The sequence below is a fragment of the Bemisia tabaci genome, chromosome 8, assembly GCF_918797505.1.
Source record: "Bemisia tabaci chromosome 8, PGI_BMITA_v3".
NCBI classification, from domain to species: domain Eukaryota; kingdom Metazoa; phylum Arthropoda; class Insecta; order Hemiptera; family Aleyrodidae; genus Bemisia; species Bemisia tabaci.
In genome coordinates, this window is record NC_092800.1 from 11,700,692 (window position 1) to 11,727,903 (window position 27,212).

A 27,212-nucleotide genomic window follows, 5' to 3' on the forward strand; every position below is an offset into this window, starting at 1 on the left:
TTGATGTTGCTAAATTTCTTTATAAGCACATGTCTTTTACGACAGTAATTTGTGTGTTTATCGGCCTATCTCACGTGTAAGAAGTAAGAAGGCTCATATCTGGATTGTATTTCGAAATTATTCTTTGAAAATCGTTTGATTTTAGGGTGGTCCAAAAATTTACTTTGAATTTAAGAAAGAAAAACAAAAAACAAAAAACAAAATGTATTCATCCGAGCGAGGCTGAAATATTCATAAAGTTGTTGATTTTGGTAAAGGTAATTCATTCATATGGAACATTTAGTCATTGAATCAGTGACCCGGCGCGCTTTGCGATATATCGATTGATCTGCCAATCTAACTTATGGAATAGGATTGATAAATAGGGTGTTCGCAACGAACGCCTTAATAATCGATTCTTTACCATAGCTTCAAATGGGGAATTATCGATAATCGATCATTCATACTGCATTACATGAGGGTTTTTCGACAATGAAAATGTCTTTAATTGTCACTCAATCATAGATAAGAATTTCAAAACTTAGGAGTGACAACGAAAACCACCAAAATTTCTTCTGGATTTACAAGTTGTATAGGTGGAGGAGGTGCCTCGTCAATTTTTCCTCAGCGATAGTTATCTTGATGTTCTAAACATTTATATACAGGGTTGCAATTTTTCATGAAAAATAAAATCTTGAAATTTCATGTGAAAAATTTCATGAAATTTCAGAAAAATATGAAAAACTTTGAAAAATATATTTCGGAATTATATGCAACCACATTTAATGAAAGGCGACTGGTTTTTGCTTTTTGGTGTTTTTTAGTGCCGTGTTGCACACCCAGCCCCTGAAAATCTGTTTCAAATTCTTCATAACTTGGTGAGATTTCATGAAATATTCCACGGAAATTTTCAATATTTCATATTTTTCATTTCACCCGTGCAACCCTGTTTATATATTTTTTTTACTTTTAAGAATAAACTCATATTCATTCACCTGCAAGAGTGAAAATCTGCGATTTTCCAATTAATGCGGCACCTATGGCCCAGCTGCAAAGAGCACGAGCATTGTTTTATCTTCGACGTACCACGCTCATCGATGTGAGGTGTAATATTTCGGTCTTCCGCTGATTCATCTCTTTACTTCACACCTTACACATGTTTCCAGAAAAACTGGAAATTTCAAGTTTATCTCTCGCCAGACATAATTTTGTGGCGCATGGCGCATGACGCAATGACGATTTGTTCAATTACACCTCTCCATTACATCACGTAGATTTTCCTTTCATTAGTACTGTCTAAACACTGACCATAGATATTTTCAGGTTCGAGCGGAGAAGAGCGAATTGAAAAACACCAGAACATAGCTTAAAAATTATATTTACACAATAAGTTAATTCATATTCTAGATAAGCTACTTTACAAGCTGGCAGTCTTTACACCAGAACTCTTTCATGAAGTCGGCGCCTTTCTCGATGAGCATAATGATGGGGTCGGAGTTCTATTACCGCTTGCCTGCGGGCTGATTATTTAAATTGACAGACAAAGCAATAGACAAAGAAGACAAAAATTATATGGACGGATCCTGTTGGTGGAAGCGGGTGGTTTCGATAGACAAAGGACGTAGGTAATAGACCAACTAACGGCAACCCACGAGAGAGTCCATCATTTACTCCCATAGTCTATGAGAACCACCCATTTCAACCAATAGAATCGCTCTATACTCCTTATGTCTTCTTTGTCTATAGTTTTATCCATAAATTTCAATAATCGACTCGCAGGGCCGGCCAGACAGAGCCCTTAAAGATTCAAGATTAGACTATGATTAGTGTTTTTTGGAACCATAGAATCTAGTATCATCAAATGTGTTGAATGGCAAAACTAACATGAAGACGAGCAGAACAAAGAACATAGAAAACATTTAAAACTATATTTACAAATAAATTAATTCCTAACCTTGATGAACAACTTTTTAGAAACAAAAAGAGGCCATTTTATTAACATCCCAGGAATGTTGGAAACTCTCTTTTGCGGATCGAACATTCCCTCGTGGGAACCAACAGTTATCGTATTTCCTCGTTGTCATCTTAGGTTTAATGCAGCTCTTAGGACCCAAAAAAATGGTAGACGTCACACCTAGATGATTTAAAGTGCAGACAATTTGCTTTCTTTTGCTTGTATTGCCGTGAGTTTTACTTGAATCACATATTTAGACGTGTTCAATCAGTTTTGAAACCAATTTAGTGCTTTAAATTTGAAAAAAATAATTTCAACTTGCATCTCTATAATGACAAATTTTATAACAGGTGGAGTAGGTGATTAACGTGAAAGGTTGGCAACAATTCCCTCTCACCCGCTCCCAAGTATTCCCACCAAGAGTCGCCATCATTTTTTGGATCCTAGGCTGAAAGAAAAAGAAACCCTCCATCGGTATAATTGTCAGTTGTAGAAGCTTTTACTTTAAAGTTGGCTGCAGGTGCTTAGACACAAAGCCATCAAATAGCAGAAAAAAAGAAAAAAAAGCTTTTACTTTCGGAACTCCAACATCTAACTATAGACCTACCTACTAGGTGGATGTTTAAGAACGTGTTGAGCATTCCGTTTTGCAAATAAACTGAAGTTCGGTAAACTTGTTTCGCTCATTACATCACCTGAAGTTCATCATCCACCCAGGAGGTAGGATGACTGTTGCTCTTTTAAAATTTACCATAAAAAAGTGTTGTATTCTCGAAACAGAAAGTTGTTACCTGTCGCCAAGAGGATGACGGAGGATCTCTCTTTGTCTCTGATTCTAAGAGTTTCCATGAGACTCAATGGCCAAATTCGGCGTATGAAAGTACTCTCATTGGACCGCGTTAAGCAGAAAGAAACCAAGCCACACCAGCTATTGCCAAATTTCATCGGGCAAATACATTTTTTACATGAAAACTGTTGAGCGGATTTTTGTGCAAATGTTAGTGAATTTTTTGCATAGCAAGGAGCGAATTCCCTAAAATTTTCAAAGGAATCCGTGCATACTTTCTCTCGTAAAAAATTGAATTGCCCAATTAAATTTGGCAATAGTTGATATGGCTTGGTTCCTTTCTGCTGAACGTGGTTCCATTGGGGGGTAATTTCAAGTAGAGTACCTATATTGAGAGAGTATGGCCACTGGGCCCCATGGAGAGGCTTAGGACCCAAAAATGGCGGTGCTTTGTTTTGGTTTTTGTGTATGGGAGGGGGGTCATTGCCAACTTTTGACGGTTATCACCAACCGCACTTGCTGCCAACCTTACTACATCTAAGATAATTTTTCTCAAAAATTGCACACGATTAGCCTTAAAAATATGTAAAGATGTCGCAATAGTGCATTTGAGTAAATTTCTCGTTACGATAAACAAAGAAAACTACATTTTGAGTCATTTTGCATTACATTAATTTATGGCGTCCGCCATTTTTGGGTCCTAAGGGCTCCATTTAGCCTAAGATGGCTGAGCCAATCAGAGGTGGTAACCCCAGTGGCCATACTCTCTCAATATAGGTACTCTAATTTCAAGGGTTGAGTGGTAAAGCTCCTATAGTATAATCTTTCACACGTCACCATGAGTTCTTAAAGGGCCTATCGCCGTACATGCGGACAGTCTTTGCACCAGAACTCCTTGACGAGGTCGGCGCCCTTCTCGGCGATCATGATGATGGGGGCGTTGGTGTTGCCGCTGACCTGGGTGGGCATGATGGAGCCGTCGATGACCCGGAGACCTTTGATGCCGTAGACCCGGAGCTGGGGGTCGACGACGGCGTCCGGGTCCCAGTAGGGCCCCATCTTGGCCGTGCCCACCGGGTGGTAGATGGTGCAGGAGTAGTGGCGGATCATGCACTCCCAGTAGGCGTCCGTATACATGGGCACTTGCACGCAGCCCGGGAACGGCAGGTAGTGCAGCTTCGAGCCGAACCGCTGCATCGTCTTCGTCTTGCTCATCGCCAGCGCAATTTTCCACGCCTTCCGTTAGAACCTGCGGATGAAACCAAGTCGGAATTTATTAACTTTATCACATGGTTTACACGCATTTAGGAAGCCCAGAAATTTGGACAAATCAGGGCACGGAAGCAGTCTAATTAGAATTAACTAAGTTAGGATGAAGAAAAAAACACTAAGAAGTGGCCCGAACTGTGTGTAACAAGGTGGAGAAATGGTGCTGGGTCCACACCATTTCGCGGGGAAAACAAAGCCAAGAAGTTCCAACAATTAACATTAGAGTCAAAATTAAATTTTTGAACTCTGATGCGCACCAGTACGAAACTGAAGGGGGAAAGTGTTCAGCTAAGGCAGTTTGAAATTGCTTAAACAATTAAGGAAGAACAAACATAAATGTGGTTTAATAATTTTAACTTCCGCCGCCGTGCTGCGCTGACCACACTGTGTATGGCGCAATGCGTGAAGTATTCATGTAGTCTTGTAGGCACTGTGCGTTTCACACCGCGCCGCGTCGACCGCTGTTGACCGTACTGTGTTTGACGCAATAAGTGAAGTATTCATGCAGTCTCGTAGGCGCTAATAAATGTTACATGCCGACCACCGCGTCGATGACTTCTTCTTTTCATCTCAAGTCCTCGTCATCATTTCTCTTTACACCGCGCCGCTCCAGGCCAAATTACGTGTTTGGTTTCTCTTAACTCAACTAATTAAAGGTGCGCAGTCTTTTGTATCACCGAAATACGACAAAATTAGAAATTAATGAACTCTCAGGAAATGAGAGATTTTGTCACCTTTTCTTGTTTGTAATTTTTTTTCTGAATCCGATTTGTTTGTACCTGCATTTAAAAAAATTGCAAAATTTGCCGCCCCCTAATTTTGCCGCCATGGGCCGCGGCCCATTTAGCCACCCCCTTAATCCGGCCCTGTCTATATCATCCACCGGTTGGGACCTAACCCCTACCTCTGATTTTCTGTGTTGCTTTAGATCTATCACTTTCTCTCAGAGAGTCTGACTTAGTTCTGAGGACGGGTCCTTAATCTAATCAAAAATACGGGGGTGAAACCAGCGGGCTGATTGTTGAAATTGGAAGACGAAGCGATAGACAAAGTAGACTTTAAAAGGGATATGGAGGGATCCTATTTGTGGAAGCGGGTGATTGCAATAGACAGAGAACGTAGGTAAAAGACTAACGAACGGCAACCCACGAGAGACCTTAAACTTTGTCTCTCATTTTCTCCCTTAGTCCATAGGAACCACCCATTTCAACCAATAAGATCGCTCCTTACTCCCTATGTCCTCTTCGTAAATCGCTTTGTCAATCAATTCCAACAATCAGCCTGCAATTGGCACCATCATGAGTGTCCCGATCTAGGGCCGTTTGTAAGATCTCCTGTCAACCTCTGGTCACCAAACCAGTGGTCAGACTCTGACCAGCAGTCAATCTCGTAATCAGGCTAACTACTGGTTTGTGAGTGAGAACAAAGGCTGACCGGGACTTGACCTGAAGAAAACCGGAAGTCATACACATACCTACCTCTGGTCAGCTCAAACCACCACTTAGACAAGCACCTGACCAGAGGTCTTACAATCGGCCCTTGACCAGAGGTCTTACAATCGGCCCTAAGGGCCGATTGTAAGACCTCTGGTCAGGTGCTTGTCAAACTGGTGGTTTAAGCTGACCAGAGCTCGACCAGAGGTATAGGTGTGTATAACTCCCGGTTTTCTTCAGGTCAAGTCCCGGTCAGCCTTTGTTCTCACTCACAAACCAGTAGTTAGCCTGATTACGAGATTGACTGCTGGTCAGAGTCTGACCACTGGTTTGGTGACCAGAGGTTGACAGGAGATCTTACAAACGGCCCTTATAGTAACGATTGAAGAAAGCTTAGAATGGGGTTTCTGTTTACCTTGATGTCGATGTTCTCCTTGAAGTAGTTGGGGATGATGACGGGGTAGTCGAAGGGGTTCTTGCTGCGGAGCTTGATGAACCCCCGGGACTTGGGGCGGAGGAGGACCGGGATGGCCGACCAGACGTCCTGGTTGTTGATCGGGGCGAAGACGTTCTCGTAGAACTCGTCGGTGAGGCCGTGGGCCTTGCGGATCTGGACGCCGCCGTCCGAGTTGGTCGAGCCGGAGACGAGGTGGAACTCGATGTCCGGGTAGTCCTCCGTCTCGTTGGCGTACTTGGTGTTGACGAAGGCCAGGGCCTCCACGCCGCCCGGCACCGTGAGCGGGCCGTCGCCGAGCATGGCGTACTTGAGCACCGACGGCACCGACTCGATCCGGTCCTGCACGATCGAGATCTTCTCGTTGATCAGGAACGTGAACCCGCCCAGGCCCACGTGGTCCTGCAGGTTGTGCCCCACCTGGAAAATAGAAAATGTCGCGCATCAAGAGTGAGATGCAACCATGCGTGCTTTACGGATGTGCGTTGTACAAACAGAAATGAAGGGGCTTTATTTTTTTGACGTCCATGCAACTATACTTGGATTGCATTTTGCGAAAAGGAACCAGTAGCATTGCAATGTTGCTACTATTGTGCAACTTCTTTTGTCTTGGAGTAAAAACCCGATTATCTATTAATAGTTTCTATTTTACTCGTTAAAAACTGTAAATTTAAGACAAAAATTACCATCTAAATTTCATAGTTTTTCACGATTTCCGCAATTTTATTGCAAAACATGAAGTTGCACAATTTTAGCATCATTGCAATGCTAGTGGTTCCTTTTTGCAAAATGCAATCCACTTGCTTCACGGATGTGCTTGTTGCATCCACAGAAATGGAGAAGTTCGGTTTTTTTAATGCCAACGCCTGCATGCAACTATGCGTGCTTTACGGGTATGCGTTTTGTATCCACAGAAATGTAGGCGCTTGACTTGTACAACCGCGGCGCTTGACCAGCATACAACTATACTCGTTTCACGAATATGCGTGTGCTTAACGTGAAGGCGGCTGACGTTTACAATGCCTTTGGGCTTGAGAGTGGAACTTCTCTGGGGGGGGGGGGGGGGATTGAGGAATTTCAGTATAAGATTTCTTTTAGGCGATTCAAAATCGGACAAATTTCAGAGTATTTCAAAATGAAAATCCCTTATCATCTAACCATTGCATTTTCAGCCCCAAAATAATCATGGCAAGTTTTTGCCGTTTTTTCAAATCACCCCTTCATCCATAAAATTGAAATTTTATATCAACAATATCAACAAGTCCAATGAGAAACAATGTTCGATAGCAAATATTGAACTTCAGTTCATATGTACATCGAACTTTTTCGGTTTAGGCAACCGAACTTTTTGGTGAAAGGAGAAGTTCTATTTCTGCTGCCGAAAATTTAGGTTACCCGAACCGAAAAATTTGGACGATCACACATGAACCGAGGTTCAATATTTGTTACAGAACTTTTTTCTCAGTGAACTTTCTTCCAGAATACTTGCCACCTGAAATCGTTGATTTCTCTCTTATAAACTTCGTTTCTGAAGTACATTCCACTTGAAACCACTAATTTCCTGCTCCTAATAAATCAACGTTAAAATCTATGAAAGAAACAACTTAAAACGGGACTAAGGCCACAAATAATAAAAAGAAACACATAAAAATAAATAAAAAACCCGGAACGTTTCGCAGGGATCACACCCGCATTTTCAACCGGCAAAACAAGAAAATTAAAAGAAGGACACTATAAGCCTCACCGTTATTATTGTTATTGCGAAACGTCCCGGGATTTTTATTTTATTTTATGTGTTTTTTTTATTCTTTGCGGCCTTAGTCCCGTTTTAAGTTGTTTCTTTGTCAGTGTTTCGGGCCGATTAAGTTGTTTTTTTAAAATCTATGTTTGATTGTGAGCGAGTACCTTGAGATCCTGGATAACAGGTATGGAGAGCTTGAGGAGGTCGCTCTTGGGGCCTATGCCTGAGAGCATGAGGATCTGCGGGCTGTTGATGGAGCCGGCCGAGAGGATGACCTCCTTCCGGGCCCGCACAATGTTGATCTTCTCGTCCCTCGAGAACTCCACCCCGTAGGCGATCTTCGTCTTCGGGTTGATCAGCACCCTCGTCACGTGACTGTGCATCGCGATGTGCAGGTTCGGCCTCAGTCGCGCCGGCCGCAGGAACGATTTCGCCGTGCTGCACCTGAGAATAATAAACATCGTTTATTCCAGTCCAGGGTGTTCAGGGTGGCGAAATTTCATGAAAAATAAAATCTTGAAATTTCACGTAAAATATTTCATGAGATTTCAGAAATTTATGAAACATGTTGAAAAATATAAGTTCCTTTTCATGTTCCGCAAAATGTAAAAATTAAGATCTTCTATTTTTGGGTGTTTGAGCGCGGGTTGCATTCTCCAGCCCCTGAAAAATATGAAATATTTTACAATCTCGTGAAATTTCATGAAATATTTCAATGAAATTTCCAATCTTTCATTTCCTTCATACGTTTCATGCCACCCTGAGGGTGTTTATTCGTCCGGAAAGTCTAGAAATAGATTTTTTATGGGCGATTCGGAAGAAATGAAAAAGTGCGGAAATTCCGCAAGAAGGTCCGGAATTTTTTCCTTCATACCACACGTGTTTTTTTAAGGAAGCCTGGAAAGAATGCAATCCCCTGCGCGCTGATTCTCAGAGTAGTATTTGCCTGAAAGATGGCGACTGTGCAGTCTGTTAATCTTCAAGCCACCAATGTTTGTGTCTACGTCATTTTTGTCGCAATTCGAGCGAGAATTTCACATTTTCGAAATTTTTCGAATTTCGTTGAATGGAGGCTTGTATCGAAAGAATTGAGGATATTGATGTAACAGGAATTTTTCCGAGTTTTTTAACCAACGGAAGCTCTCCCTCCCCAAGAAATCAACTTAAAAATTCGGATTTTCAAAACTTTCTTTCTTGTGCGGGGGCGGATCCGGTACACTCGTGACGTCACAGTACGTGACAAACCTGGTCTCTTCATCGTTTACAATTTATTTGTATGCAAGGAATTGGCTACTCCTTGATAAAGATATGAGGCTTCTCATTTGCTATAACGTTGCGAGTGTACCGGATCTGTTCCCGCGTAAAAGTGACCGGTTTGAACGGGTCGGTTCCTAAAACAGCTTTTTTTATAGTTTTGGAGGTGTTTTCAAGAATTTCCAATAGTGTCATCGTTCTTTTCGCAAAATTCGCCTTTGGAATCAGTTATCAATTTGCAAATCCCCCCACCTTGTAACAGGCCCATTCCTGTAAATGCCGCGAACATTTTGCGTTTTATGATGCAAGGCTGATTGCGTTCTCAAACGCCCCACACGGAAAAAAACCTCGTGCGTGGGACCCGAAGTTTAGGTCATATGGATCTCTGAAGTTTTCAGATTGAGCATCTGAACTCTTGAGGTCTAGCTGTCGAGGTTCGGATCACACATCTGAAGTACTTCAGATTTGAGAACCGAAGTTCTTCGGATGTGAAAACCGAAGTACTTCAGACGTAAGAACTGAAGTTTCAGATGTGTGATCCAAACCTCAGCAGCTGGACCTTAAGTGTTCGGATGGTCAATCCAAACATTTCAGAGATCCATATGACCTAAACTTCGGGTCCCACGCACGAAGTTTTTTTCTCCGTGCAAATCCCAATGTGAACTGATTTTTTGTGACGTTCATTGAACGGTACTTCTATGGTACTAACCTAGCCCCCCTGCGGAGCGTGGCCTGGGCGACCATGAACCCGGTCTGGAACTCGCCGTTGATGTCCCTGTTGGGGTAGCCCATCTCCTCGCCGGCCTGGACGAAGGCGGCGGCCAGCGGCGTGTGCCACGGGGCCTCGGTGATGGTGAGGTAGCCCCCGGTGCCGTGGAAGGGGGACCGGCTCAGGTAGGGGTTCATGTTGTCCTCGGACTTCTTGAAGTAGTACAGGGCCTCCGCCGGGCCCCACCCCGGGTTCCCCAGGGACTCCCAATGGGCGTAGTCCTTCTTGTTCCCCCGCACGTACAGCATGTAGTTGAGCACGCTCGAACCCCCGATCACTTTCCCTCGCGGCCAGTTGCATCGACGGTTTTTCATTGCTAGAAAAAGTCAAGGATTTTTCAGTAAATCAAATTGTGCAAAAATTAAATCAAAGTTTCATTACAGTTTTTTTTTACCTTTTTCGACATTTTTTTCCGTCAGTATAATGAGAAATCAGCATAGTTGAATCAGTTGTTTTCAAAAGGGAACACGTCTATTCCTCGATGAGTCCTAGTTAGCACGTCCTTTTATGCAAGCCAAGGCTCGTGCAAAAATGGACTGGTTCTTTTTTGAAAACAATTGATTCAGTTCTGATATCTGTTTTGGGCAAAAAATAAATTTGTACATCTTCCAAACTCACTTACGTAATAATGTGCAAGACTTAAAAAAAAAAATTAAAACCACTTTTTAGTAGATTAACCAAGAATCAACGAATTGCAATTGAGGAGATGTAGCAGGATCGAGACTTTACTCTCCATGTTCCAATGTGCCTTCCTTTGCCATTTTTAGGGATCTTTGGAATGTATTTCATCAAATTGAGGGTAAAAAACCTCCTTGGGTTTTTTTCCTTAATAGATGCATATTTTGTCATCCTACACCAGGAGGCAATAGGGGGAAAATCCTTCAGTGGAAACTTTTTGTCTACACAAGACGGTAGTTTCCTTATCTTTGGTTGTGAAATCAAATAAAATCAAAATTCTGAGTTTTTTCAGTCAATGCCGTCCAATTTCATTCGGTGATGAGCACAGTTTAATACGTACCTAAACACGCAGAATCCGAAGGTTCAGTCTTATATTTCCAGTCGAGTTGACTAAGCTGCAAATAAGCTGCCAAAAGAGGTACATCCGATATTTCAGTCTCATCTCCGCCTGCCTCCAAAAGTAACACATTCCAGTTCTCGATTTCAGTCAGTCGGTTGGCTAAAACGGCTCCTGAAAAGTTTCAGTTCTTTCATTAAAACTTGTGCATTAAAACAACGCGTGTACCGTTAGCTTACAGAAAGTCAGAGTGCACATCGATGATAAATCCTGAAAAACACGTATCTTGCTCTGTGATATTGCAAACTTCCGGTCAGTATTCTAGTTGATTTCTAGTTCAAAACAGTCGCTCTGACGGGGTCCCTAAATCTAGAACTAACAGTGTTTGAGCCCAGAAATCCCAGAATGAATAATTGGTCTATGCAACCCTTCATTACAAGTCACGAGTTGCAATAAGGCTCAATATCTAGTTTACGATACAGTAGAAGTAGATCCTCGGTATCCACGAGGGATGCGTTCTGGGAAGAACTCGCGGATACCAAATTCACGGTTATGGGGGGATTGCGCTCTCGTGGAAAATAGGGGAAACCGAGACAGATTGAATGAAAATAGTATATTTCCTACAAAAAATACACTAAAAGTCAATTTTTATCTATAATTTTTGGTGAAAAATGATGTCAACGTGGGTTGGGTTAGTTTTCTGCGCAGGTCTTTTTTTTACCTATAGGTAGGGGAGGATACAGCTCACGTTCAAATGGTAACGCCTTTTCTATGTGAGGTTCAATCTCAAGAGCCTTCTCGCCAACATCCAGGGCATTCCCTAATAACTTATTCATAACCTTTCGTAAATTGCGGCGGTTTCTCTTCTTCTTCGTCTTCTTTCACCATTGGTGACGTTATATTTCCTTGCCTTTTTAAAAGTTTCTTAAACTTAGTCTGTTAACCGCGGGATCGCGGATAAGCGAGCCACGAGTTCGCGGATACTGTGGTTATGCCGCTAAAAGCCAATCGCGGATACCGCGGACCTACTGTATCAGGAATCCATTCATATTGAATTTAGCACAGATAGAGTTCCGTAAAATGCTAGAGAATCAGTTCTTTTAAAATATTTACAAAGTATTTCCCGCTTGAGGAAATTTCCTTAAGGAAATACGTTTGAATTTTCCGGACAATGGATTTACGCGTGCCTCGAAGGTAAAGCATTTTCCTCTGCCCTTGATCCAAAGACACACAAGTCTCGGATGACACGCTTTCAGCGACCGCGTCAAACTCTGAATTGTTCGCTCGGTTGAATCGTCAGTTTGGAAGTTTGCAAATAACGCATTTTTCATCATTGACTCGAATTACAAACAATGAACACTGCACATGATTGCCACATTGACATTCCGCGAGTTGTCCAGTACGACTTACGCCACGATCAAAACCAGAAGTATTTTTATCTTCCAGAGAAGCATTATTCATGATTTTTTAAGTGCCGCAGGATTCGTCATAGTTTTTGTTAAAATCTCACGGATATGAACATTGCGACCAAAGTTATTATCTTCATTTAGGACTTTCTGATTCTAATCTCACACTTGGCAACGCAGACGTTTGGAGGTTTGCTTTATTTACTTTTTGCGTCTTCTGGTGCCCTCGCAAATCGTCACGAGAAGTGCTATGGTGCATTTTTTCAGTGCTTGATCATGATGCGACAGTATGATGCTCTTGTAATTGAACGCATTTCTGCCAAACGGAACTATGTGCATTATGACGTGAGCCCTGTTATGCATAAATTTTTATGGGTCTCAGAGCTCATGTATTAATGCACATAGTTCTGTTTGGTTAGGTATCTGTGAGCTTAAAGTAGTTAATCTCAAAAACCGCAAATCTGAAACGCAATGTTTCAAAACCTCTGCGCGCGGTTATTATGAAATTTATACGGGAAATTTTCCTGTGCTTTTTCATCACACCTCGAATTTTAAGCGTTCTCTATGTCCTGAACACCGTGGTTGATGGTATCCCTCTTATTTTGCTGTGATAAGGAAAAACGTCGTATGAACATCCGAGCGTTGCCACATTTCCTCTCAGAGGAAGAAAAAGTTTTAGGTAATTTTTTGAAAAAATTTCCATGAAATTTGCGGATATTTCAGATGAAATTAGAAACAAAATTCTCCACGAAACCGGAAGAAACATATTTTTAATATTTACTGAAAATTCGTGAATTTTCAAAGGAATTTTGCCAACGTCTGAAGGCTCATAGGACGTTTTTCCTTAGCACGGCAGTATTGTTAGTCGACGTAGCAGATCGTCTTGTTAGCGATCCGTAAGCGCAGCCAAGGACTTCGCCTCTCGCGCTAGAATAGTCAGAGCGCCTACAAATGTTTGTGTATGCAACCCGGACATCCGGCAAGTTCGAATAGTTGTATCAAGGCGTTGGCGTAGAAATAGAGCCTTTACCTTAGTGTTTCGTAAGAAAGTACGTACCTGCGGAGCCGCCGCCGACGATGATGAAATCGTACTCCGGGTAGAGGAGCCTGGTCTGGACGTTGACGGGCCGGGCGTCCGGGTCGAGGAGGTCGTAGTTGAAATAGGCCAGCGCCGCCATGAGCACCGGCGCGATCCAGGCCACGTTCGAGGCCGCCGAAGCCGCCATCCCCGCCAGCGCCGGGATCGTGTCTGCAACCCCGCTCATCGCGCCCGAGTCTCCTCTAAAACACCCCAACACACCAAAACCAACATCAGTATCAATTCAAGTGGAAATAAGAGGGTTGAAGGACAAAGCGCATAAGTGCAGTTTTGGAAAAAATTGAGATATTAAGGTGATTCGATGGACGTCATATTTTGTGCCAAAACGACATGTGGATTGCATTTTGCAAAAAGGAACCACTAGCATTGCAATGATGCTAAGATTGTGCAACTTCATCTTTTGCAATAAAATTGCGGAAATCGTGAAAAACTATGAAATTTAGATGGTAATTTTTGTCTTAAATTTACAGTTTTTAGCGAGTAAAATAAAAACTATGAATGGATAATCGGGTTTTTCCTCCAAAACAAAAGAAGTTGCACCGTCTTAGCAACATTGCAATGCTAGTGGTTCCTTTTTGCAAAATGTAATCCATGTGATATATCGCATTGATTGGTTCCATTTTTTCAGCTACACGTCATTTTTCTCGAATTTTGAGATTGCAATTTTGTTTCAAATTTTCGAATGTTGTCCAATGGATATCCTGGAAAAGTACTAAATGTCTCTCTAGAGGAGGTACTGAATTTTTTGGGATACGCTCTAAAAGTACTGTAACAGTACTCATTTTTGGCCAGCCAGTTTTAGTAGACACCCTATTTATGTGACACAAGAATCTAGCTGTGGAAAATTGGCAGTTTCCAAAACGCCTTCAATTGTGGTGTGATACCTCCCGCATTCCGGAGAGTACGAATAGTTGTATCTTTGCGCCTTAACAATGCGATAGGAGATTGAGGTGATTTGATGGACGCCATATTTTGTGTCAGAACGACATGTGATGTATCGCATCGATTGGTTCCATTTTTTCAGCTACTCGTCATTTTTCTCAAATTTTAAGAGCGCAATTCTGTTGTCAGGAGACTAAAGAATCCATACCAATTTTGACAAATAAATTCAACGTATTACAGGCATGGTTTTTTTAGAGGAAAATTATCGCATTCGATACTTATTTCGAAACTGCACTCGAATGCGATATTCTTCCTCTGAAAAAACCACGCCTTTATTACGTTGAATTTGTTTGTCAAAATTGGTAAGTATGGAATCTTTAGTCTCCCGACAACAGAATTACGATATCAAAATTCGAGAAAAATTACGAGTAGCTGAAAAAATGGAACCAATCGATGCGATACATCGCATGTCGTACTGGCACAAAATGTGGCGTCCATCGAATCACCTTATAATGCATATTGTGAGGAAAATTCGCTCCCAAATTTCAATTTTTAAGCATCAAAAAATCAGTTTGACCCTTTCTTTCCGTCGTAAGGATCCATGTAATTTTGAAACTTAAAAAACGCATTTCTCGAAATAGCGAAAACTGTACTTATGCACCTTGTGCTCCAAGCCCCTCGAATGGTCTAGCAAAAGTCACAATTTTAAATCTGCACACTAAAAATATTATGACTGAACAAGTCTGTTGAACAGCGATTTTGTGGCATCAAAAAAACAGGAGATCGACTGTTGCAATTGTTGTCGCAATTTTTTTGCAGTTTTAAACTCTCATCTCAAATCTCCCTGAGCGGTGTTCTCAAAACACTTTTGTCAAACCTTGTTTTACCAAACCCCGAAATTTTACTCTTCTGGCGGAGCAAAAATTTAAAACATATTTTTAAATAATTTTTCCGGGTCCATGGAACATAACCCATGGCATGAATAGCATTTTCTGTTCTATTATTTCGAAATACAAATTTCAACCTCTGTTTAAAATTTATCAGAAGCTTGAAGTGCCTGTCTTCTAACTAGGGTTGAAGCAAATCAACAGGCAATAGAAACAAGCAGAAGTAAGCATTGGCGGATCCAGACACTTCGAACGGGTGGGAGCAGAAGGGGGTCCCCTCCCCCGAAAATTTTTAAAATTTTAAAGCATCTCATTTGCAGTTTCAGTCAATTTCGTCATGAATAAGTACCAAATATAAGCGTCCTTACTTCTTATTTTCTCCCGTTCCTTCTTTCTCTCTTTCTTCCCTTTTTTTTATCATTTTTTTCGGGCGAACGGGGGCCCTGGATCCGCCTATGTAAGTAAAGATACACCAATATTCCAACCCAAGGGTTCCTTTTCCATTGGAAGATCTCAAAATGAAAAATGAAGTTTTCTGCATTGCTTTTTGCATTCAGCTCACAGAGCCGGACGATATCCTCATCTCTCGAAGAAAGTAAATTGCCTCGTAATGAGAGTAATCGTCCGTTTATCGCTCCGAGTCCGAAAGCGGGTCACTATCTTTCTAATCAGAATGATTTCCAGTTGATGATGCTCCGGTCGATCGATGGCGATTTTGACCGCGTCTCCTTTTTTTACAGAGACAATGATTAATTGAGCCATTTCCAATCGCGCCAAGAGATGCGCTCAAACATCTTAATCAATCTTAAGTTACGAGGTGAATTTCTGTGCACCTGCGCGGGAACTTATCTGTGTAGTTTTGGGCTATCAATTAGACCACGTTAAGCAGAAAGAAACCAAGCCGCATTAGCTATTGCCAAATTTAAGTGGGCAATTTAATATTTTACTTGAGAACGATTGAGCGGATTTTTGTGCAAATTTCGGTGAAATTTTCGCACACTACGAAGTAAATTCCTTACAATTTCCAAAGGAATCTGCACAAGGAGGAAGGCGCGGAGGATGCCAAAGGAGAGGTTTAAGGGATGAGATTAAAGCACAAATGTTAAGATGCTAGATTCCCGAGGGGATGTGGTTCAACAGGGAGGGGGCAGTGGAGGTTAGGCGTCCTAGAGCGCCAGGGATTGCTATAAACCGACTTGTGTGTATGTATCCGCACAAACATAGTAATGTAAAGAAATTAAATTTCCCAATTAAATTTGGCAATAGCTAATTTGTCTTGGTTCCTTTCTGCTAAACGCGGTTTAATTGGACTACATTTTGCAATTTTGGATCCAAAAATTCTAGCCCGGTTTAAAAACGACGTATGTGCCATTGTTTCCCTATGTACTTAAGTGTTTTTCCATAGGAGCCAGAATTTATAGTCCCAAATTGCAAAATGCAGTCCAATTGATATTGAAAATTAGAAGACGGAGGGAATTCAAAATATCGTACGTGTGAACAAGTTTAGCTCAGAATGCGCTTGGGCTCCTTTTTTAGTACATTTTATAGTGAAATTCTTTTGACTTTTGAATATTGAAGTCAAATACAGATTTCACAAGTTTTAGTCAGATTTTTTATGCTAAACGTGGCATCCATGATCTTAATGACGAGTCATAGACATCTGCTGTCGCTTTCTTGCCCCAAACCCAGATTATGCTGGAAAATCGGATTTTCGCAGTTTTTTATCAGTTCGCACCTCGAAATAGTTTATGAACGTTTCCACGAGTTGGTTGCTCTAGGATGATACCTCTCTAAGAGGATATCAATCACCTACACTGCTGTCTACACTTAAGCGGGTCCAGGGGGAATAGGGGGGCGGAAGGGGCGTACACACCCTCCGTTTGCCCGAAAAAAGGGAGGAAAAAAGAGGGAAGAAAGAAAGAAGGAAGGAAAGAAGGAAAGAAGAAGGAAATGCGCTCATAATTGGAAATTATTCACGTCGAAAGTGACTCGATGTTTTAAAATTTCAAAACATTCCTGCGGGAAGCCCCCTGGACCCCTTTTGCACCCCCCTCCGTTGGAAGTGTCTAATTCCGCCTTTGTGTCCGCAGCAAAAACTCCGCAACCGCAGTTCAGATTTTTTCATTTTTCTTGGATGCATAATAAATGGCCTAATCACCAGCGTTCCCCATTTTTCCAGTGTCCATGCGATGATAGTTTTATGTGCAATAGTATTTATAGGACCAGTATCGCACGTAAAACAGGCCAGGAACTCATGAAAAAATTTGAATGACGCTATTTTACAGCGTGGCCGTAGAGGTGGAATCGAGAAGCACCCGCCAAAACCCCCTATGTATCCATTAAATTGTATAGCTATGAGGTGTTTTTTAATCATCCTCTAACCATGACCCATTTACCTTATCGTCTCTTGCACCAGTTTCATTGTCTTCGATAAGGACTCGTTTGCTTAAATAACGTGATCCAAATTTTTGTTAAGTTCCCTGCAGTTCCCTGCAGTAGGGCATTTTTTCAAAAAAATTTAAAAAAATCTGAAATAGACTCACGGCTCTCTTGTTTCGGACAGCATGTTTCTATAGTGAATCTTGAGGCCTCGTGTGGGATGAGGTCCGCAATGAAAAAAATCCGAACATTCTAAACAAATTGGCAACAATTCATGAAGCTGAACAACCATGACGTCAACCGGCCGATTATGAGGCCTAGTTTCAATCAGGTTTTAATGGATCACAGCAACGCTTTGTTCTCATTATTGCAGCCTCAGCCTTCTTGATCATAATTTCGTCTTTGCTCATCTACTAGTACGGAATACCAGGACCCTGTGGTGACCGTCACAATTATCTGGCACAGCTTTTTTAATAAAGAACCCGAAAGAACTAGTGTAAAATACCTACTAAAAAGTCATTTTGACACAATGACTGCGTCTTATCGTTATTCTTGAAGATCGTTTAATTTTAATGGTATATTGTTGGTCACAAAACGACTTACTTTTGCACCAGTCAGAGGCCAGAATCGAGGGACTTGGAGGACATGGCGTTTAAGTGCAGTTTTCGGAAGAAATGACGTATCAGTGATTTTAACTAAATCTAGGTTTAAAATAAATTCTATGAAAAATTCACCTATGAAATCCAATTTTTAAACATCAAAATGTGAGTTTGAAATTTCTTTCCGCCATAAGGCTTTATATAATTTGGAAACTTTAAATAGATTTTTCTCGAAATAGTAAAAACTGCACTTATGCGCCTTGTCCTCCAAGCCCCTCAATTATTCAAATTTTTATGTAACGACTATCCTCGAACGGGAACCGATAACGTTATGAACCGTGTGATGCCTCAAATAGGGTAAGTTGCTTCGGTTCATACGACCCTTAGAACCTTTCGGTCATAAAAACCTTTACCAACCAAATTGTTTTCGGTAGCCGTACATACTTGCACGCATATTTTATACCGAAAACTTTGTCTGTGCGAATCACAGCTTCACTGAAAAAAAAGTATGGTGACATTTACTATGAGTCTACTTGATTTTTTACACAGTGATACTATTTAGTGGAAATAACCAGAATTATAGTAGTATTCGCCAGAACTCTGGTGATTCTTACCATAGTATGGTAAATGCCACCATAGAGTCTGGTGTTTATTACCATATTCGTATCACTGTGTCAGAGATGGTAAAATCTACCGGCATATTTTTTTCAGTGTTGGTTTTGTGATTCTGTGAAACCTTGGCTACCTGAACCAAAAACTTTTTTGTAGCAATATAAACAAAAGTTTGGTTTTTGCAACCGGAATTTTTGTTGTATGTGTGATGAATTTCCTTAAAAATATAAAATTTATCTAACATTCACTCATCATCATTTTTTTCCTCTGAGGGAATGGCTTTGTTGTTAAAAAAACCAAATACCATCAGTTGCTACGTAAAAAATATCGACGCGTGGTAGTGACAACTTTTTAGGAATAATGACCCTTTTTTGACCAAATCAAGTCTTCTATAATCAATAATCTTCTCAATAAGCTTACGTAATCTACAGTCTACTTGTGGCTTTAAAGGATGCTTGATCCTTTCACTTTGCAAGTGATGGGTAAAAGTAAGAAAATTTAACAATTCTTTGACTTCCATGAAGGAAAGGAAGAAAAAATATCGGCTTATTTTGTGGTTTTCTCTCAGATATTGCAACGCACGACTCGTTCAGTTGATCTACGCGACTGCTGTCACGTTTTCATTTTCTGCAATGCCATGTTGTCAAACTCAAACTAAAAAGTTCGTGCGCATTGATTTTAGCACAGTGTTGTACTTAGCAAACTTCCGAAAATGCACTCCGCTGTTTTGAGTTTACTTCGAATCCCTGATTTCGATATCCTCATTTTAAAATATCAACCTCCGACACGTAAAAATGAAGTATCCGTTAAAATGCAGGCTTCCAACTCTTTGTTTCTGTAATCGTGGGATTTTTTTAAAGTACACTCTAAAATTTCTTGCATCTCTGATTTTTTTCTTCTTTTGCATTCCGAACAGTAACTGAAAAATCTGAAAAAATTATGTTCATCTCGTTATCTCGTTGCAGACCTCGCTGAATAAAGAGACCTTTACCTAATTTTGATGAATTTTTGAATTATATTCAAATATTGGCAATTTATAAAACTCTCTTGTCTACGACAGAAATCAATGTCTTCAAATTTGTTAACTAGATGTCTTTTGTCAGTTTCCTCTAGTTATCGAAGATATTTCGTGTTTATCATATTTTCTAAAACCCTTGAAGGGTAAAAGTCATTACAAAAGTGTTGCACCTTGATTGAAGAAAGTCAAAGCTTAAAGGTAAGTACGATAACAACGAAGGTCGAATATGTTCTGAAAATTTTTATCGTATGAATACATTTATAAAGAAAAATTAAAAAATTTCGCGTGAAACACAATTTGCGCAACGGAGATTGCTGGAAATAACTCCTAACTAACATATGTAACGTTTTTCGATGCGTACATTGAAACCTCCCACTTATGAAAAAACGAATGTGTCTGTAGTCTGATCGCGCAATAAATATTACCACACAACAGTCTGTGCAACAGAAAATGTGGCAACCTCAATCTCAGCGCTTTGGCCTAACTTTTGCATATGTTGTTAAAATTTTGTTGTCAACTTAACGCCCCACACGGGTGAGCGAGGCTGAGTAAGGGGCTTTAACGGGAGAATATACACAAGTTGTATGTTAAACGCTGCAATGTAATGCTATTTTAGACCTTCAAAATGTACGCATTCATCAAGATGTTTTTGCTTAAAAAAAACTTTGAAAAAGTGGTGCAGAGCACCAGCAAAGTGATTTTTGAATGTAACAGAAAAAGTTGTACACAGAGAAGACAAAAAGAACATGGAGCGAATTCATTGGTGGAAGTGGGTGGTTGCAATCAACAAAGGAGGTATAAGCAATAATAGACCAACTAACGTTAACCTACGAGAAACCCATCATGGGTCAACTCCATAGTTAGTCCATCATTTTCCCCCTCAGTTTTTAACAACCATCCGTTTCAACCAGAGGGATTGCTCCATTTTCTCTTTGTCTTCTGTGTCTATTGTATTTTCCATCAACTTTAAGAAACATCTCGCTTAAATGGGAAAGTTCGGTGTTCAATTTGAACCGGAGTTCACTCCCTGCACAAGAACTTAGTATCTCAATGTGGCCTCTGATATTTCTACCCATGCGTTTAAGTCTCTCGGCTAATATCAAAACTGTTGTGAATTCACGGGAAACTTGCGGCATGTTACTCACACCATAGCTTATGGGATTCTTGCACAGTTAATGTAAGCCCAAAAGAAAGTGCAACCTCGGAACTTTACTAAAAATTCAAGGAGGAAGTAAATTTTCGTGAAGTAAAATATTTAAAAAAAAACTATTCAAAGTCTTCTTAGTCTATTGCTTTGCTCATAAATTTCAATAATCAGCCTTCAGAGGCAAAGGTAGTTGCAATCCCTCTCTGAAAAATAATGTGGTAACATCTACTATAAGTCTACTTGATTTCTTACACAGTGCCATACTATATGATGGAATGAACCAGAATTATAGTAGTATTCACCAGAACTCTGGTGATACCATAATATGGTGAATGCTGCCATAGAGTCTGGTTTTTATTACTATACTCGAATCACTGTGTCACACTGAAAAAAAAATCTCGGTGTATTTTCTAAGAAAAGGGTAAAATTATACCAAGAATTCAGGGTTCTATTTGATCCCAGTTTTTTCTTGGTAAAATTACCATTTATGGAATTGGTAATTTTACCTAGAAATCTCGGTAAAATTATTGAACTTTCTCGGTAATTTTACTGGACCTTGGTAAAATGCCAATATTTTTCATCGACTATGGTAGAATTACCGAGATAAAATGGCAAAGTTACCGGGAATTGATTACCTATAAAAGTGGTATTCTTACCTGAAAACAACAGTAAAAATACCGGTTTTTAGGTAAGTTTACCAGTCTGTCTTGATAAAATTACCAACAATTGGTAAAAAAAGTGAGATGGTAAAGGTACCAACGGACCTTGGTAAAAAAGCTGAGAATTTTTTTTTTAGTGCGAATCACTGTGTCAGAGTAGGGCTTTTTTTTTTATCGCGGATCAGGGTGGATCGCAGTGGAACGCACTGGATCGGAATCCTGAGCGATCCAAGTGTTCCAAGTGATAAAAAAATTCAAACTTGGAATTTGGTTCGATTTGTTATTGTTTTGATTTTTTGGGGACGGCAACTTCCTCGCATTAGGTTAGGATCACAGTGGATCGCGAGCTCGCCCCACCTCGGAAGAGCGATCCAGCGTTCCACCCTGATCCACCTGGAACGCTTGGATCACGCTGAGGAACGGAATAAAAAAATACCGATGTTCATCGCGATCCACCGCGTTCCACTGCGATCCGCATAAAAAAAAAGCCCTAGTATGGTAAAATCTACCATATTTTTTTCTCAGCGCTGTTTTGACGACGTGCCGGCACCGCCACTGAGCAGATTTCAGCAGCGCGACATGGTGGATTTTTCTGGAACTAATGCCGAAGATAAGAATTGAGGATCGTTGTTGATCCTCAGGGGTCAGGTGGAGGACTCCGTGGGAGTGACAAAAGTGGAGGGGGGGGGGGGTTGGAGCAGGAGCAGGTCGCGGTTCTCGGAGTCGGAAGGAGGAAGGCGGGTCAAGTTGATTGACCGGAGCCGCAACGCGTCGATGTTTGTGTTGCCTGGTTGCGTGTTGCGTGGCTCCCGGCCCGCCGCAATGGCCAGTGACCTATCGTCTGCCCGTCCCCGGTGTCAAGGCCGCCCTCCCCCTCCCTCCCTGTTGCCAATCCGTAACTTCCGTAACGTAACACCGCCATGCCTCCGGCCGAGACGTTACATCTCTGTCCGCAGAAGGGGAATCCTTATGTCGTTGGTCAGTTAAACGAGGTATTCGAGGCAAAGAGAAATAGAATAGAGTACTTATATTGAGAGAGTATGGCCACTGGGCCCCATGGAGAGGCTTAGGACCCAAAAATGGCGGTGCTTTGTTTTGGTTTTTGTGGATGGGAGGGGGGTCATTGCCAACTTTTGACGGTTATCACCAACGGTTATCACGGTTGGCACTTGCTGCCAACCTTACTATATCTAAGATAATTTTTCTCAAAAATTGCACACGATTAGCCTTAAAAATATGTAAAGAAGTCGCAATAGTGCATTTGGGTAAATTTCTCGTTACGATAAGCAAAAAAAACTACATTTCGAGTCATTTTGCATTACATTAATTTATGGCGTCCACCATTTTTGGGTCCTAAGGGCTCCATTCAGCCTGAGATGGCTGAGCCAATCAGAGGTGGTAACACCAGTGGCCATACTCTCTCAATATAGGTTCTCTAAAATAGAGCAGCAATTTGAATGCCAGACCGAGTGGCACCCCTTACTTTTACGAGTTGTCTCCAATTGACTGATCCGTCTGGTGCCCACTTTCTGGGGCCCTTGTGGGAAATAACACGGGGCTCATTTTTCATCGAATTTATCTCGCAAACAAGGAGAAATTTATTCGACGGAGATTCCAAATTTCAATTCTCCAGATTTTTTCGAAGAGATTGATGGGTAATACATGGCACTTTTTTCTTAAAAACATCGAACAGTTCGACCTGGAATTTGGTTTTGAACTTGGAATATGACTCTTTGTGTCGTGAAAAAACAAAATTCCAGGTCGAACTGTTTGGTGTGTATGCTGCGTGTGCTGTGTGTGCTGGCTGATGATGATGAAACTTACAGTAGATCAGATGAATTCTTCATATGCACTGCTAAACATTTTCGTGGTCATGATTATTTTAAGTAATTTTTTTCAGTAAGATCAACGAAAAGGACTCGGTTACTCGATGGAATTTTGGTAAAAGCGACCGAAATATTAGATCACCCTAAGAAATCTGGGGATAAAGAAAGTTTCCTGCTGAACTATGATATATTCGTACTTCCTGTTTTAACTCTGAATGTCGGTCACTTTTTCTTACGGTGTAAATGCGGCAGCGGAAGTCGGTTTTGCGTGAATGTCGCCCACCGAAAGACCAAGTAGTTTACTATATTCATCCGGAAGGGGCTTTTTAAGTACCTACGACCTATAAAATATTGTGTGTTAATACGTAAATCGCTGCATTATATAATGGTCGACAGGAATTTTTGAATAATTTTCTTAAAACCTCTCGCTTTACAAAAGAATGTTTTTCACTTCAAATTTTTGGTGAAGCTCTTAATTTTCAAGTTGAACTAACTTGAATTTCTTGAGCAAGAACCTCAGAAACTAATTTTTAGAACGAGGCATGAATAACAAGTCAAAAATCTCCCACAAGTTCACAACGGTTTCAATAGTAACCGAGAGACTTAAACGCACGAGTAGAAATGTCGGAGGCGACATTGAGGTAAAAAGTTTGGTCGCAGGAGTGAACTTCGATTCATATTGAACACCAAACTTTTTCAATTCAGCGGGATGTTTGTTGACATTGATAGACAAAGTGATCGACGAAGGTGACATCGTACAGCTTTCCGTTAGTTTATACTCTCTTACCTCTTTCTCAACCACCCGCGCTTTCACCGATAGGATTGCTCCATTTTCTATTTTTCTATCGCTTTGTCTATCAATAACAGTAATCAGCCCATCAATAACCGTAGTTTTCGGTCACAAGAACCGAATTTCGGTAAACTGAACCAAATTTTAACTTCCGTGATCAAAAGCTCTGTTTAGCTGGAACGATAAAATTTGTTCTCATTGGCTCGGTTAAACGTGTCAAAATTCGGTACATGTGGAGCACAGTTTTTTTGGTTCAAACAACCGAATATTCATTCTGCCGAACCGACGTTTGGTTAGTTAAACCGAATAGTTCGTCGAATAAGCACCGAACGTTTCGGGTCTCTGATAATCCAACAGCTCTATAAATATTCACCAACTATTCGGTTTATTGCATCAGCAAACGTCATTAGGTTATACAAACCAAACCATACAGTGTTCCATGCGGGCGAACTTTGGCACGTGTAATAGAACTTGTTTCTAGTAAATCGGTTCAGCTTTTTTTTTTACGATTGTAAAAATATACCGAGACCAGAGACCTAAATCGCTGCTGACAGGGATTTTTGAATAATTGCCCACGAAAGTTCATTCTTCACTCTAAATTTTTAATAAAGTTCCAAAGTTGCACTTCTTTTTGGACTCATAATTGTTTTGCAAGAATCTCATGAGTTATTTTCCAGACCAAGACGTAAGTAAAAAGCCGAAAATCTCCCATGATCTCACTATAATTTTGATATTCACCGAGAGACTTAAACGCACGGGTAGAAAAGTCAAAGGGCAAATTGAGATTTCGGTTGCGCAGGGGGTGACCTTCGGTTCATATTGAACACCGAACTATTTCTGTTCGTATAATCGAAGTTTTTGGTCTTAAGCACCAAATTTCAGTAAACTGAACTGAAGTTTTGCACCTGCGTGACCGACATCTCTGCACTGGAAAAAAAAATCGTATCTAGAGTCCAGACTCTTGAAAACATTAACAAGAAAAAGGACTCTTGATTCAATCAGATTTAAGCTTGAATCAAAAGGAAATACGCTCAAATTAAGAGGCTTGGTTCTTAATTTAAGCTTAAATCTGATTGAATCAAGAGTATTTTTTCTTGTCGATGTTTTAAAGAGGCTTGGACTCTAGATCCAATGTGTTTTTTTCCTGGTGTGGTTATACCAAGATTAGGTGACTGGAAAATCACATAGATCGAGAAAGTTCTGTTTTCCACATGAACCAAATTTTATTTCCTCCACGTACAAACCAAAGCAATTTGCTTCGAGTTTACGCTTCCATTTCGAGGTTAAAAGCACGAATTTCGCCATAACGGATCCCTCAACGGGAAAAATAGCATATTGAGCCGTCAAAACGGATTCGCAAGCGGGGAGCAGCTCATCAATATTAAACATGGGAGGCTCGTTAGGGCCGTTTGTACTCACATTCCAAGTTCTAGGTTATGATCGGTGACTGATCACAATTGGAGACATTTATCGCGAAATTAGTCCAAACTTTTATCCTGTTGTGTCGTCTCCGCTTCATCTTAGCCGCTACGCCGATCCTCGCGCCCGAGTGTCACACCGGAAACGGAAAACCGCACTCCCGCCTTCGCATTCCGCCGGCATTTTTCGGACGCCGAAACCAGCGCGGGTCCCCAGCAACTTTGGCCTCCTTTCCCTTTGAATTCGCCCTCCTTTAGACGTCGCGGGTCACTCAAACACCTCCCAACACTCCGCACCCGCGCACAACTTTCGCACAATCGAACTTTCAGAATCGTAGGTCACTTTGAAATTCGAACTTTTAAAATGTTACCTCAGCGATGAATCAACTTTTAATGTGAACTTTGATAAGTTCCGAGAAAACCCTCGCGAACTTTCAGAATAGCAGGTCAATTTGAACTTGGAACTTTGAAAATGTTGCCTTAGTGATGATCAAATTGTGATGTAAACTTTGGTAAGTTCCGAAAAAAGTTTCACGAACTTTCTCACAATCGAACTATTCGAATCGCAGGTCACTTTGAACTTGGCACTTTTAAAATGTTGCCTTAACGATGAACCAACTTTTAGTGTGAACTTTGATCAGTTTCGAACAAAGCTTCACGAACTTTTAAATTATTGAAAGGATGTGAAAAATGAATACGTAAAAATTTAAGTTTTTTCAAAAAAGTATTTCATATCTAGGAAGTTTGAATATCGCACCAAAACCGGCCGTTTTATAAAATGAGTTTGAGCAAACAATCCCAACTGTTTACTAACTTGATCGGGTTATATTTTTCTAATTGTCGTCACGGAACAACTGAGAACTATCCGTGAATTGCATTTAAAGTATTTCATTTTGACTTTTAGAACTGTTTTCACACATATTTCGATGTTTCTAAACTCTGGAGCTTTGAAGGGTCGAGTGTTCACAGAGATGACACGCCGCTCAGTCCACCGAGGACCAGTTTACCAACGAACTGATTTGTCCGAACGGACACCACTCAACACCGACTTCACACCGGAAACGGGTCAACAAAACACCCGTGTGTCCATGTGGGTTTTGTCCTCGCCGATCGCAGTTTCTTTATCGATCTTCAATCTGTTTTTTGTTTCTCTCGATTTTCACTCAAGAACAGCGCACTCCTGGAGCTCCTCTCTGTTCTTTTCTGTCCTCAAAAAACACCGTGGTACAACGCGGTCGTGGACACACAATCGAAAAAAAAATAGCAAGACTCGTCGTAAAAATTTGTGATTTCTCGCCAAAATTTCGCGGAGTTTTAAAGTAATCCTTCAAGACGCACAGACAGGGAACACTGAATGCAAAGAGATTAGGTCGAAGAAATGCTGGAGTCAGGGTTAGAAGACCGAAAGAGTGGGAACAATTTTAACGTCAATGATTTACACCACGCACCAATCCCACGAAAATTAACTCAGAGAACTGTGTTGATCAGAGGGGACGGGTCAAGGCCAATCGTCGAGTCACTTTGACGGTGTAAATCACGCACCGATCCCGGTAAAATCAACTCGGAAAAGCGTGTCAATCGAGGAAAACACAGGAGACGTCGTGAGTAACTTCAAAGACGTCTTGGGAAACTGCAAAACCGTCGTGGGAAACTGCGAAGACGTCGTGGGAAACTGCGAAGACGTCGCGGGAAACTGCGGAGACGTCGCGGGAAACTGTGAAAACGTCGTGGGAAACTGCGAAGACGTCGCGGAAAACTGCCAAGACGTCGCGGAAACGCCGGAGTTGACTCCGGACGCGTGGCCGGATCGCTCCGCGGGAAACCTCGGGAAAGCG

At 41.1% G+C, this 27,212-nt stretch overlaps 2 protein-coding genes across 3 annotated transcripts in view; one reads left to right on the forward strand and one right to left on the reverse strand.

The window, feature by feature from the left end:
• Flo2 (flotillin-2) overlaps nucleotides 1-27,212 on the forward strand; it is a 224,906-nt gene that overhangs the window by 175,300 nt on the left and 22,394 nt on the right. The window contains exon 1 of one of the 2 annotated variants that reach the window (XM_072303530.1): nucleotides 10,901-10,967. The exons of the other annotated variant lie outside the window; for it this stretch is intronic. Coding sequence (XP_072159631.1) covers nucleotides 10,916-10,967 — 52 coding nt within the window. The 5' untranslated portion in view covers nucleotides 10,901-10,915. Of the gene's footprint in view, nucleotides 1-10,900; nucleotides 10,968-27,212 lie in introns of those variants that run through there. 2 annotated transcript variants of the gene reach the window in all.
• LOC140225262 (glucose dehydrogenase [FAD, quinone]-like) lies at nucleotides 1,342-25,910 on the reverse strand. Its single transcript, XM_072303529.1, is given in 8 exon segments — nucleotides 1,342-3,950; nucleotides 3,952-3,969; nucleotides 5,838-6,296; nucleotides 7,782-8,061; nucleotides 9,581-9,956; nucleotides 10,659-10,829; nucleotides 13,119-13,342; nucleotides 25,379-25,910. Coding segments are annotated over 7 exon segments (1,887 nt in total). The 5' UTR covers nucleotides 13,327-13,342; nucleotides 25,379-25,910; the 3' UTR covers nucleotides 1,342-3,575.